Here is a 13,543-nt window from a genome sequence, read left to right as displayed (position 1 = left end):
TTGTTGTTGTTTGTGGTGCTGGCAGTGACACTTAAGGTCTTGCACATGCTGGGCACACTCTCTGCCACTGAACAATACCCCCAAACCCTTCCAGTCACCCCCACTCAAATTCCAACACTGCTACTTGCCAACCAGGTGAACTTAGGCATGCACTTCAGTTCTGTGCCTCAGTTCCCTCACCTCTAAACTGGAGATAACAGTGTCTCTATTTATTGTAAAGAGCAATTAAGTGAATGCTTCAGAAGGGCTCACCCCATCTGTGGCATAAAGTGCTCCTAAAGGGGAGTTTATTAAATGAACTTGAGTCTTCTGCCCAAACATGCACAAGTGAAGCCACATTTCGTACCCTTATCTCAGGCTGGTCCTTCTCCCTTTTCTTGTTCCTTTTGAAATAGCAGCTGGACCTGGTCCCAGTCAGAGGCCTATGTGATATGCCCACCGTCTCCTCCCCTAAAGGTCCCCATCTGGGTTTCTCCGCATCTGCACCTACCTCAGTTTCCCTCCCCAGCAGGGCCTCTCCATGCCTTCTTTACATTCTGGTGTCCACCTTTGTCTGTGCTGCAGCTTCAAAATGATACCTAGTAACTTGGGCACACTGAGTGCTTTGAATTAAAGGACAGTGGAAGGCCTTCACACCAAGGGCTCACTGACCTTCTCCTGCCCTCTCCTCTCTTGCCCATCATGATCCTCCAGAGTGCGTCACACCAGCTAGAATTCCTCTTCCCAGTGCAGAACATAGAACTCAGGATCCCTTTTCTGCAAAGTCAGCCATAAAAACTAGGCTATTGTGACCTTCCCTTCCCCGTCTCCAAGCTTTCTGTCCTGATACTGGTCCATAGAAAGTCTCTGCCCTACTCTTTTCTGGTGGTAGATATGCGACCCTCGTTCCAGATAATCCTGGCCCTACCTGGGAGGAAGAACTTCTACAGCCAAAGAGACCAGGAAAAGTCTGACCACCCAGGCTCTGTGAGCACCTCTCTCAGCAGTCACCATTAAATCAGACCTATTTTGTCCGCCCACATTCCTACATGTTTCCTGCCTCCTGGAAGCTGAGCATCTAACACACATTTTCCCTTTGTCTGTAGAGAGCTCCTGCATCACATAAAACCGTGATTAAACAAACCTCTTAAGACTTTTCTCTTGTTACTCTTCTTTTGTTTTGTTTTTTGAGGCAGATCTTACTGCACCGCCCAGGCTGGCAGTTTGTGTGCCTATCCTTATAGGCTCTAAGGATCCTTTAGCCTGAGTTTCCAGTCTTGGTCTTGGGAAACAGGGCCACATCACCACTCCAGGGAGCCTACCCTGTCTTTTGTTGTGGAGTTTTTGTTGTTTGGTACTGGTGATTAAATCCAGGGCCTTCACACTGAGTTAATTCCTTTTTTACTTCTTTATTAGGTTACAGATTTTTTCCCACAACTCTTATAATGAAATGAAAAAGGCCTTCCTGTGCATTTAGGTCTATGTCACAGAACCAGCTCCCACAGCTTCTCCCTCCTTGAGCCTTTCTCCTTTTGGTCTGCTCTTACTCTCTCCCATGTTCCCAGCGACCCCTCTCCAGGCTTCCTTCTGCTCTGTTCTCTATTCCAACAGAGGTGAGGTGTGGGGACTGGCCCCTCTAGACTTCTCCTTTGAATTTCCCCTACATTTCTATCTTGTTTACTTTTCTTGTGTTGAAACAAAATGCTTTGATATCAAAAATTAAAAGAGGAAAGGTTTATTTCAGTCCACAGTCACTGGCTACAATGTGGGACACATAGCAGAGGGCTCACAGAGGAGAAACAGTTCATGGTGTGATAGGTAGAAGGCATCAGCAGCAAACTGCAAACAGCAAAACCACTTTTCCCTTTTTATCCCTTCCAGGCTACAAGGGTGGGCCTGCCCATTATCCATATCCAGAACTATGCTAATTCTGATCAGTGGGCTACCATATATTAATCCCCATATCACATACCCTGGATCCAGTCAGCTCTGAAAAGCCCTACCTCTGATCCCATGAGTCTGGGGGGGGGGGCATCTAAATACAAGCCATAACATTCCACTCCTAGTGCCTAAAAAACGTATGCACATCCCTTTATGCAAAAGCCATTTAATCCATCTCTAAGAGTTGACAAAATCCTAACAGTTTCAGCATTGCTGAGAAGTCCAAGTTCAAAGCCTCCTCTGAGTTTAACACAAATTCTTAGCTGCAAGATTCTGTACAAATGAAAAGAAAGTTAAACACTTCCAATATACAATAGTACAAAATAAATATTCCCATTCCAAATAGGGGGATAGAAAGGAGTCGGGCTTAACGAAGTCCAAAATCCAGCAGTGCAGCATTAAACTCTATAATTCCACATTCTGCATCTGGTACAATCTATGGCAAGATGTAAACTCCGAAAGGCTTGGATGGCTCTGCCTCCACAGTATTACTGGTAGCTGCAGCTCTCCTGGCTTTGTCCTTGGGCAGGCTTTGCTCACTCCTTACAGTTTCCTTAGACAATCCACACTCCTCTCTTCTCCAAGCTTCTAGAGTCTTCACTGGACCTTCAGCTTCACAAACTGCTGTCTCAGGATAGCACACCTGGGCATGCCATGCCTTCTTCTGAAATCAGATTGGAAGACTTCATGACCCCACAACTCTTGCATTCTGCATACACCTCAACCTAGCACCATGTGGTTGATGCCAAAGTCTGCTGCCAACTGCAGCAGTAGCCTGCCTGCCTTCTTCTACTCTCTTGGCTGTAGGGGTTAAGTGCCCGGATTGCTGACCACTATGAACCAAACCCCAAGGAACAAATTACCTAGGCCACTGACCTTCTGGAAACTGTTGCTCTGGGGCTCTCTTCTCAAAGTCTTTTACCTTTAAAATCTTCAGACTGCAAAAAGAGGCCTTCTGCTGGTTCTCTAGGTACCCTCAGGCCTTATTTTCTACTGACCTCTTCCTCTTCAGGAACCAAGTTCTCCTCTGCCCCATCATTGTAATCTGCCACTTTACCAAAGTTCTTTTTCTTTCTGATCAAAGTCAAAATGTTTTAAGCCATTCTGATAAGGTTCTTTGCTTTTGAATTTCAACACAATTCAGGCTCAAAGCCCCCAAAAGTCACAGGCCACCGCCTCAATATTACATTGTCTTGAAATTTCTTCTGCCAGATTATTTAGTCCATTGCCCTTAACCTCAGTCACAGGCAAAATTTCTGGACCAAGAGCAAAATGCAGATACATGTTCTGCCAAAGTATAACACACATGGTCTAGAGTCTAACAGCCAATGCATAAAGCCTTCATACCTACATAAAGCCTTCTGTGCCTGGTCTTTACCAGCTGCGTTTCTATCTGACCAAAATTTCCCATCAACATATGGATTTCAGGACTGCTTCTTCAGCCAGCATCTGCAAACCTTTCTAGACTCTTCCCATAAACCAGTTCTAAAGTTGGCTGAACCACATCAGTTGGTAGCATCACAACAACAGCCCTCTTCTCTGGTACCAGAAATCTCTCTTAGTTACTTTCCTTTTGGCTGGAACAAAATACCCTGACTCCCAAAGTTAGCAAAGGAAAGACTTATTTCAGTTCACAGTTAGTGGGTGTTTTAGTCCATAGTCAGTTGGCTCTGAAGCACAGCATAGCAGAGGGGCATCACAGAGGAGAAACAGTTCATGGTGTGGCTGGCAGAAGACAGCAACAACAGATTGCCTTCTTCGATTCTTCTGGACCATCTGTTGCTATCTCTTCAATTTAGAGGAGAGTGGAAAAGGAAAATGTCAGGCTACTGATGGCCTAGTGCTGTTACTACCTCATTGTCTTAGTTACTTTATGCTCATTGCTGAGACAAAACACCTGAAGCCCAAAGTTGGGAAAGGAAAGGTTTATTTCTTACAGTTTTTGGAGGTTTCAGTCCACACTCAGTTGGCTCCAAGACAGGCAGGCGGGCATGGCTGGACCGCAGTTCATGGCAGCCACCCACAGCAAGCTCGAACCAGCAAAGAGAAAGACACACCTTCTTCCTGCTATTACATCACATCCTGGCTCCACCCCTATGTGGGTGGAGCACTGACATCATCAATCCAAGCACTATACAATGAACCATCACAAATGAACAATGCAAACTCATGAGGCCTGGGGACACAAACATAAACCATGACATTCTACCCCTGGCCCCCAGGACTCATGTACATCCTTTATACAAAGGACATTTAGTCCACCTCCAAGAGGTACCAAAGTCCTAACAGCTTCAACATTGCTGAAAAGTCCAAGTCCCAAGTCTCCTCCAAGATCTATGGCAAACTCTTAACTGTAAGCCCCTGTACAAAAGAAACAAGGTTAAACATTTCTGAAATGCAAAGGCACGAGATAAACATTACCATTCCAAAAGTTACAAACAGGAGAATATAAAGCATTGGAAACAAAGCAAGTCCAACATCCAGCAGGGCAAACATTAAGTCCTAGAGTTCTACATTCAGGATCTGAAGCAATCTGGTTGCAAGTTCCAAAAACCTTGGGTGATTCCACCCCCAGGGCACTTCCAGCGATTTCAACTCCCACAGCTTTTCTCTTAAATCTTCTCTGCTCGCTTTTTGCAGCTTCCCTTGGATCATCCACATTCCTGGCTTTTCCAAACTTCTGGGGTCTCCACAGCACCTTCGGCTTCACACTTACATCTTCACAAATTGCCCTCTCAGGGGCACACTGCATGACCAGCTGGGCCCTTTGCAATCGAGGTGGAAGCCTTCTTACCCTCAGAATTTGTGCATTTTCCTTGCACCTAAAATCAGCACCTTGTGGATGCTGCCAAGGTTTGTTGCTAGCTGAAGTGGTAGCCAGGCTTTTCTCTCTCTTGGCTGTAGAGGTCAGTTGCCTGGATTGCAAGGCTCTGTTTACCTGATTGTGCAAAAAAGCTTCTCTGTGTTGCTGCCATTCTGGAACCTCACGTGGCCTCTTTCGCCATTCTGGAACCTCACTTGGCTTTTGTTGCCATTCTGGAGCATGGCACTCTATAGCTTTTTCCTCTGAGCAAAATTTTTCATCTTTGCTGTGAGGCTGCGCAGGGTGGGGACCTGCTTCCTGGGATGCCCAGGGCCATCTTTCTTATCTCTCTGTTTCTCCTCAGGAACCAAAATCTCAACTCTGTCTTTACAATCCACACCCTTCCTAGAATTTTCCTTCTGGCCAAATTCACAGCATTGTAAATTATCCTCCTGGGCTCTTTGCTCTCCATTTGAAACATACAGCTGGCTGAAAGCCCCTAACAATAGCCATGCCACAGCCTCAATGTTCAATTGCTTTTTAATTTCTTTTTCAAGATTAATCAGTCCATTGCCCTTTGTCTCAGTCTTAGGCAAAGTCTCTGGGCAGGAGCAAAATGCAGACAAACTTTTTGCCAAGCCATAACACACATCATGTGGAGTCCAATGACCAATGCAGTCATTCCCAGCAGAAACCTCCCAAGCCTGGTCTTTACCATGAGGCTTTTTATCAGCCTTCTGGTCTCCTGAGCTCTGACCAGAATCTCCTCTACAGAACAGCCTAAGCTGTTCCAGCTCTATGCATCCAGGTGACATATCCAAACTTTTCCAAACTCCACCCACAAGCCATTTCCAAAGCCTCTTGAGAAACATGGCCAGGTATAGTCACAGCAAAGGACCCCACTCCTCAGAACCAAATTCTGTCTTAGTTACTTTATGCTCGTCGCTGAGACAAAATACCTGAAGCCCAAAGTTGGGAAAGCAAAGGTTTATTTCTTACAGTTTTTGGAGGTTTCAGTCCACACTCAGTTGGCTCCAAGACAGGCAGGCATGGCTGGACTGCAGTTCATGGCAGACAGCAAGCTTGAACCAGCAAAGAGAAAGACATACCTTCTTCCTGCCATTACATCACATCCTGCTCCACCCCTATGTGGGTGGAGCACTGACACCATCAAGCACTATACAATGAACTATCACAAATGAACAATGCAAACCCATAAGGCCTGGGGGACACAGACATAAACCATGACAGTAGAGGAGTGCAGTCACAGTGATAACACTCTTGAAAGAGGTGACTCCCAGGAGGGGAAGAAGATGATGCAGTTGAGATGGAGTAATTTAGAATGTTTCAGGACATACATTCCACTAGATATAGGAAGAAGCCTTCAGAAACGGGCTGTTATGGCTTGTGGTTAGATGTCCCCCTAAAGCCTCACGTGGTCGGAGGTGGGGCTTTTCACAGCTGGCTGGATCTAGGGCATGTGATACTGGGATTAACACTCTGTGGTACCAAATTAGTCCTCTGACTGGAATTAGCATAGTTCTGGATGTGGATAAAGGGAAGGCTGACTCAAAGGCTTGTGGCTTGGATGGAATAAAAGGTCTGTACCCACTCTCAATAAAGTAATGGCGGGTATGTGTCATCTACTCCTTACAAGGCAGGGAAGGTGCTTATTCCAGAGGAAGGAAGTTTTGGGTAAAAGATGAGGGTAGCAGCAGCACAGGCCATTACTACTCTCTTCTGGCATTTTCCTTTTCCATTCTCCTTTAAGACGAAGCATTAGCAACAGATGGTCCAGAGGAATCTTAGTAGGTCTTCAGCATCTGGGAAATTAAAAACATGCACATACTCTCTGCATTGGAGAGAAGGTGCAGGTAAGAAGACTTGAATTGTTATTGTGGGGCCCCCCACGTCCCCCTTGGATAGTACAACTGAGAAAGCAGACATACCTAAATCAGGAAACCTCATGCAGACACCAAGCAGAGCTCTTGAGGAAGCTGTGTTTCAGCACTAAAGCTAAGCAGGGTCTGCGATACATCCTTACCTGAACACATAATTCTTAGTGTGATCCTTCCTTGCTGAAAAAAAAAAAAAATTCTGAAATAGATCTGACTTGCTCAAGCCACTTTTGGAAACAGACTATCAAAGCTTGGGCAAGGGTTCAACTATGCAAAACTCCAGTCCATTAGGATCTAGCACATGTGGGAATGATTAATGTGAACTGCTGTGTGTCATCTGGGCCATCAGTGACCAGTAAACCACAGCAAACATGGACATAAGTACAGGAAAATCCTTAAACTCTTACAGGCCACCTCTACTTTTCCAGAAGAAATTATGGCTACTTTTCCCCTTAAAAATGCACCAAGATGGGTCAGAGAGAACAACAGGAGGAGGAAGGCTCTGATTCATGGTTATCGCATCAAGAGAAGAGGGGAGGGGAGGGGAGGAAGTCAGCCTCCAAAACCAGCACGTCTCAGTCACCGATCTTGCTGTACACAAAGAGCCCCTCAAGAGCCTCTCCATTTTGTACATGACACCAGCGATCAGAATAGCAAGTCAGTTTTTTCTGGATCCAGCTCTCCAACATAAAAACCGCACATGAGGACCAACTCTCTAAAAACAAATACAAAACAAAAACAAAAGAAAGAAAAAGAGCAACTCCTTCCGCAAAACTTTTTTTTGTCTGACAGGTCTCTCTATGCAGTTCATTCTGGCCTTGGGCTCACTTTGTAGCCCAGGCTGGTCTTGAACTTGCAACGATCCTCCCACTTCAGCCTCCCAAGTGCTGGGATTACAGGGCTGCACCACCATGCCCCAGTATACCTTTCTTTACCTTTCTTAACCGCTAGACCAACCAAGTAAAACCGTGGCAAGGCCATCACTCACCCACGGAATTGGCTAGAGGCTACCTTGTCTTCTTAACTCAGTCGCCTAAAGTGACAAACACAACAGCTTACCCACAGTGTTAAATGCCTGAGCGAAAAGCAAGTGATTTGCTCCCTGCGTGCGTTTCCAAGAGAAGGCAAGGGCACCTCCTTAGGATTTAGTTTTTCCTTACAGAAACACAAGGCCAGAGGCCCGGACCAGTCTGTGCTTTGACCACCGGCGAGGCAGGCCACTTGGAGGTACCGGGGGCCAGGAAGTGCCCTTCCTGCCCCAGGCACCACGCTGCTTCCTGCCACCGGTCCCCACAGGAAGAAGAAAGAGGAAGATGCAGCAGGGCAGAGGCACGTTCTCAGAATATTATGGTCCCACCCCTGCCAGCCAACGCTGCAGCCTTGGCGGGGCTAACAGAAAGGCCTTGGCAGTTTTGAATTCAGAAGTGGATCCCCTCTGAGTAGCTGTCCAGAGAGGGGACCAGGGTGCAGGGGCGTGCCTTCAAATTCAGGCTCCTCTGCTGGGGGGACCCTCTGCTGCCTGGAAGGTGGGGTGGGAGCCAGCACCCAGCTGGGGCTCCTGCCACCTAGGGCCTGTGGGTCCCCGCAGACTAGGAACTTGGGGAGCGAGGGCGACGCCACCAAGGCTGCAAGAAGGCGGGAGCTCGTGGCCGGCCGACTGCCCAGGACTAGAGCGTTGGAGAGGTTCACATCTGCCAGTCGCTCCTAGACACAAACGTTCTGGAGCTAAACGCGAGGGTCCCGCCAGCTCCGGACAGGACACCGGCGTCAACAGGTGCGCTGCTGTCCCTCGCTCCGGGAAGCTGGCCCCGGCGCCACTGTTGTTTATAGAGCTCTCCTTGGGTGAAACCCAAAACGCAGTGAGCTGCTGCGGTCCGCGGCACTGCACCCCTCACCTGCGCGCCCTCACCTATGCACCCCTCACCTGCGCGCCCTCACCTGAAGCCCCGCGGGCGGCCTTGGCCTCCATGTTCCCAAGCTGGCTGAGCTGCGTCCGCCTCTGGGGCTGCATGGCTCCGGTTGGTCTTCCTCAGGGTTCCCCGGGGGCTGCCACCGTCCCTGCCACCTCCTCCTGGCTCCCGCACCCAGACCTCTCTTGGGACTGCCTGAGCTCCTCCCCCAGCCACCACCGAATAGTCTTAACTAATCAACCCTTGTCCCCAGGCGGTTTACAAACACTTCCTTCCACTCCCCCGCATTATTCACCATCCCCAGGCATATTTACCCCCCTTCATTTTGTTTTTGTTTGAGGGGGTGCTGCGATCCCCCAGAACACTTGTCCTGGTGGGCCTGGACTGTCAACGTGTTATACTCACTTCCTGATCCTCCTTTCTCCCCCTCCCATTTCTATTTCTAGAGACCAAAATGATTTCCATTAACCATTTTCAAGTCTGTGCCTGGCTGATCAATAGCTCTGTGATCAATAGCTCTATGAGTCAAGGGCTCACAGAAAGCAGAACCTCCAGTAATTTTTTCTGCACATTTAAAAATCTGTCCGGTTTTTTTCCCCTGAAAATTGTGATGTGCCTGTTTTGCTGATACCTAATCCTTTTATTTATTAAATGTTCAAGCTGGCACTTGCTTAAAATAGCAAAATTCAATGCAGGCATTTTTTTCCCCTGCAGTGTGCAGTATTTAGCCTGTTTGAAGGTGTTATTTTTCTGGAGGTGCAGGAATGAATTTTTCAAATGCAACAGGCAGCCAAGTGAGAAGGCTGAGGCAGGAGGGTCGCTCAGGTTCATGAGCTGAAGACCAGCCTGGACAACATAGGGAGACCCAATCTTCTGTGGGAACAGGGCTGTGGCCAGCAGCCCCTCCCCCACCGCATCCCCCCGCTGATTTTATTTATTTATTTTTTAGCATTGGCCCCTCAGGCTGGCTGCCTCCTCAGCCCTATGAGCTTCTCATCCTGGAACAGATCTGGAACTCGTGTGCCTGCTCACCTCTTCACTGTACCCCAGAGCAGCTCAGAGGAGCCCTCCAACTGCTCCCCACCCTATGCCCCACCTTCTGAACAATGGACTGCTGAATCCTAGAACTTTTCACAGGTGGGGTAGAAAATGGCTCCGGCTCTGCTGGGTCCGTGCCCCCCACCCCCCCACCCCCACCCCCCACCCCCCGTCATTCAGTGCCATGGTCCGCACCCATATTTTGGATTCCCCAGATGGGTGCCCCACCTTGAGCATCCTTGGGATCACTGCTAGAAAGCCTAAGATTCCATTTGATAAAGGAAGGAAATCTCAGTGCTTCTTGGGCAAGGGAGCTCCAAACCGCAGGTGCTCATGCAACACACATTCACCAGGCACCTACTGGTTACCCCAGATTTGAATGTTTAATTCAAGCTGAGAATCTGCTCATGTATATAGCATAAGAAATGCACCTAACAACAGCCACTTGTTCCTATGCCGTGAAGAGATACATTCTTCCCCCCCTTGAATGATCTCCTTAGCCGTATTTTAATTCCCATATGCACTGTAGCATTTTTTCCTGACAGTTTTACTGTTTCTACATAATTCTGCTCAGCTGTACTTCCTGTGCCTTATCATATGCTTGAATATCTCAAAAAGCAGATCTTTCTCATCAAATATTAGAACCAGCCAGCTAAGGATGTTGGGGGCTGCCTGATAGCTCATTTAGACTTTACTGTTGTTGTGGTTTAGATCTGGACTGCCCCCCAAAGCCTCATGTGTGCAGAGCTGGGGATTTGGGAAGGAGATTGGGAGGTGGAGGTGATGTAGCTGAAGATAGAGGCTGGTGGCTTGGTGTGACCTGGAAGGATACATCTTTCTCCAACCTCCTGCCATCCCTCTCTGCTTCCTAGCTGCCAGGGGTTGACTACTTTCTCCTGCCACCATGTCTGTTTGCCATGCTGTTTCTGCCTTGGAGCCAGCCAAGCCTGGATGAAACCATGAGCTACAAAAAAAGACAACCCCTGCTTCCCTTTAAATCGTGGGAGGCAGGTTTGTACCTTAAGGAGAAACTGACTGAAACAAACATTAAGTAGCATTACTATCTCCCCATGGAAAACACAGTCTACTTTGCTCCACTCAAGTCTGTTTTGCTTGGTTGTTTGTGTCAGTTTGTTGCTACAGTGACATAATTTCCTGCAAATAGATCTGATACATTCAATAGAGATTTATTCCGTGGTATTCCTGAGAGTTGGTGTCTATATGACGAATGGGATCTTTCTTTCATTAATTACTTTAGAATTTGTTATTGTTGATAAATAAGACTATTACCTTATGTGCGATTAATTCAGATTGCATAATTCAGATTGTAAAGTTATAAAATGTGATATCTTTAGCTGAGCAAGGTAGTAGCATGCGTGTAATCCAAGCTATCAGAGGCTGAGGTGGAAGGGTCTCTAGAGCCCAAAATTGGGAGACCATTCTGGACAACACAGTGAGGTTTCTCTCTCTCTCTCTGTCTGTCTGTCTCTCTGTCTCTCTCTCTCTGTCTGTCTGTCTCTCTGTCTCTCTGTCTCTCTCTCTCTCTCTCTCTCTCTCTCAAAAGAAAGAAAGGGGCAAAAATTTTTCAAAACCATTATTTTCTCTGTCAGTTTATTGAGATTGTTCGATCTTCTAACATACCAATTCTGTGTTTTAAAAGTTTTAAATAGCTGTTTTACAATGTTATAAAAGTACTAAATGTTTAACATTTAAATAAGTGAATGCTATCTGCAATTGAAAGATATGCTTTAGGAGAAAAATTAAAACCATGAGTGAATCTAAAAGTCTGGTATCTCCACTTATCAGAGTAAAGCTCAGTTTTGCATCCTTTCTGGTCCTGGAGCCCAACCCCACCTTGTATGAGGAGGCCATGATTACTTATTGAGCTAACAGAAATGGGGATATTGCAAACATTTGTTCTGATCAAACAAGAAAAAGTTAATAGATAACTGCTCCAGTTAGCTAATTCCTAGTAAAATCATAATCTGATAATTTTGGAAAGAAGAATGCTTGCCACATACTCAGAATGCTCTTCCGCATGAGTCTAACAAAAAAGGAAAGCAGTGAGGTTTTGGTCAAATATTCTGAATTACCTTCCTGGTAATTCCACAGTAGCCCCTGCTTATCTGCGGAGGGTTCATCCAGTGGATGCCTGAGCAGAGAATAAATAATACCATGCCTCGTGTGAGCTCTGTGTTTTCCCCCACACACAAAGCTATGGGAGCTGACTGCCTGAGAGCACACTGCAGTGAAAGAGCCAGCACGGAGGTAGGAAGTTCAGCAAAGACAATAAACATCAGAAAGCTGAGGGACAAGAATTGAGAAATCAGCAGAGGTACAACTACATCCAAATGCGAGAAGATCAATGCATACAGGTCAGCCGGTCCACTCCTCAAGGCCCCCGGGGCAGGCACAAATTCAAAAGGATATAACCCTGACCTGTGTACAGTCTCATTGGCATTGGAGTTTTAACGCTCCCCTACCCACAGTGGATCCTGGGTGCCGTGACACCTCCTCTGAGAACCTTGTATGATCAGAAACTCCCCAGGCTGCTGGGTGAGCTGTCAGGTGCCCCATTGGCCCATAACTCCCGTCAATCTCCCATAGCTCCTCCCACATCCCCAGACCCTAAAGAGACCCTGTGCCTGTCCCTATTAAAGCCCTTAGCTCTTCTCACTGGCATAATCTTGCCCTTTTTTTTTTTTGCTTCTTTTGCTTTTAATGAACATTACTGTTGCCATTCCTTTTGAGCACATTGTTTGAGATACCAAGAACTTGGAACAACTGCCCTAGGAACCTAGAGCCAGTGACAGCACCACACCTCTGACACTGGGGCTGCTGGTAAGTAAAATAAAGATGACTTGAATACAATTACTATGTCACCATGACACTCCATCTGATAACCTAGACGGCCACTAAGTGACGACGGGACAGGTAGAGTATTCAGAGTGGACACACTGGACCAAGTGGTAATTTGTATCATGGCAGGATGGAGCCAGACAGCTTGAGATTTCATGGGACTCCTCAGCATCCTGTGCAATTGAAAACATGATTTTCAGACCGCGGGTAACCTAAGGTGTCTCAAACCTAGGGAAGCAAAGCTGCGGAGGAGAAGCCACCATGATCTATCTCCTTATTTTACTGACTTTTTTATATACTATAAGATCACTATGTCAGCAGCCCCACCATGTTCTCTGCAAGGAAGACATTGGATTCTGAGGCAGAATTTTGCAAACTGTATCTCACAGCCCTAACTCAGTGCACTGCCTATTTTTGCATAGCCCAAGAGACAAAAATAGTTTATACATTGGTCAATAGTTGAGAAAAATATAAGCGGAATATTTTGTAACTTGTCCCTGTTATCTGACATTCTCACAGCACTCATAACCAATTAGAACACAGCCATATCCACTGACTTACATATCACGTAGGTTCCTCGCTTCCTCCAGCCACAGAACTGAGAGATTAATTCCACAAAGCCTAAAATATTTATGATCTGACCCTTGCAGAACTACTGCTGATCCCTGCTGTGATAAAAAGCTGAAGAGGCAAAGGAAATGGAACAGTGACTCTCAAGTTCTGCTTTGGTCCAGTGACTTTTTTTTTTTTTTAGAGAATAGTGCTTCAACAGGAAGCAATTTGGCTACGAACTGTGTGTTGACAGTAGAGATAAGGAGCTGATGTGGAATCAGAGAACTCTGACAAGGGGGAGTGCTTATATTATCATTCTTTTTGAAACAAATGCTTCGTGATGACTGATTTCTTTTCCCACCTCCCAGAGGAATCGGACAAGTTTGATTAAATTCCGTTTCTTGCAAAGTGCACGGCTGTGCAGGAGCTGTTTGTGTCCAAGACAATAAAGAAGCCCTTTTAACTCTTTTCTTGCTTAGGCAGGAAGTCACCACTTGCCAAAAGAAATTTAAAACAAATCCCAAAGTTTTATGTTTGATTCGAAATGTGAAATACTTGAGGTC

General features: G+C 46.5%; 1 protein-coding gene and 1 long non-coding RNA gene across 7 annotated transcripts in view; one reads left to right on the top strand and one right to left on the bottom strand.

Annotated features, from left to right (window-relative positions):
• Positions 1-13,112, bottom strand: part of Fam169b (Protein FAM169B) — a 93,609-nt gene extending 80,497 nt beyond the window's left edge. For 5 of the 6 annotated variants that reach the window (XM_063249959.1, XM_063249960.1, XM_013158826.3 and 2 more), the window contains exon 1: positions 8,560-8,743. In XM_063249959.1, the coding sequence (XP_063106029.1) occupies positions 8,560-8,632 (73 nt within the window). In that variant the 5' untranslated portion in view covers positions 8,633-8,743. Of the gene's footprint in view, positions 1-8,559; positions 8,744-12,989 lie in introns of those variants that run through there. The other variant, XM_063249962.1, reaches the window with a different exon arrangement.
• LOC134476364 (uncharacterized) lies at positions 7,758-13,215 on the top strand. Its single transcript, XR_010047934.1, has 3 exons — positions 7,758-8,395; positions 9,481-12,410; positions 13,079-13,215. It is a non-coding gene; the product is annotated as an uncharacterized LOC134476364 (long non-coding RNA).
• Positions 13,216-13,543: the final 328 nt, after the last annotated feature.

This window comes from Cavia porcellus, unplaced genomic scaffold (genome assembly GCF_034190915.1).
Source record: "Cavia porcellus strain 051 isolate PalLab524CR breed Dunkin Hartley unplaced genomic scaffold, mCavPor4.1 scaffold_6, whole genome shotgun sequence".
Taxonomy (NCBI): Eukaryota; Metazoa; Chordata; class Mammalia; order Rodentia; family Caviidae; genus Cavia; species Cavia porcellus.
The sequence above is the reverse complement of the archived record's forward strand: the minus strand, read 5'-3'. Positions and strand labels throughout refer to the sequence as shown.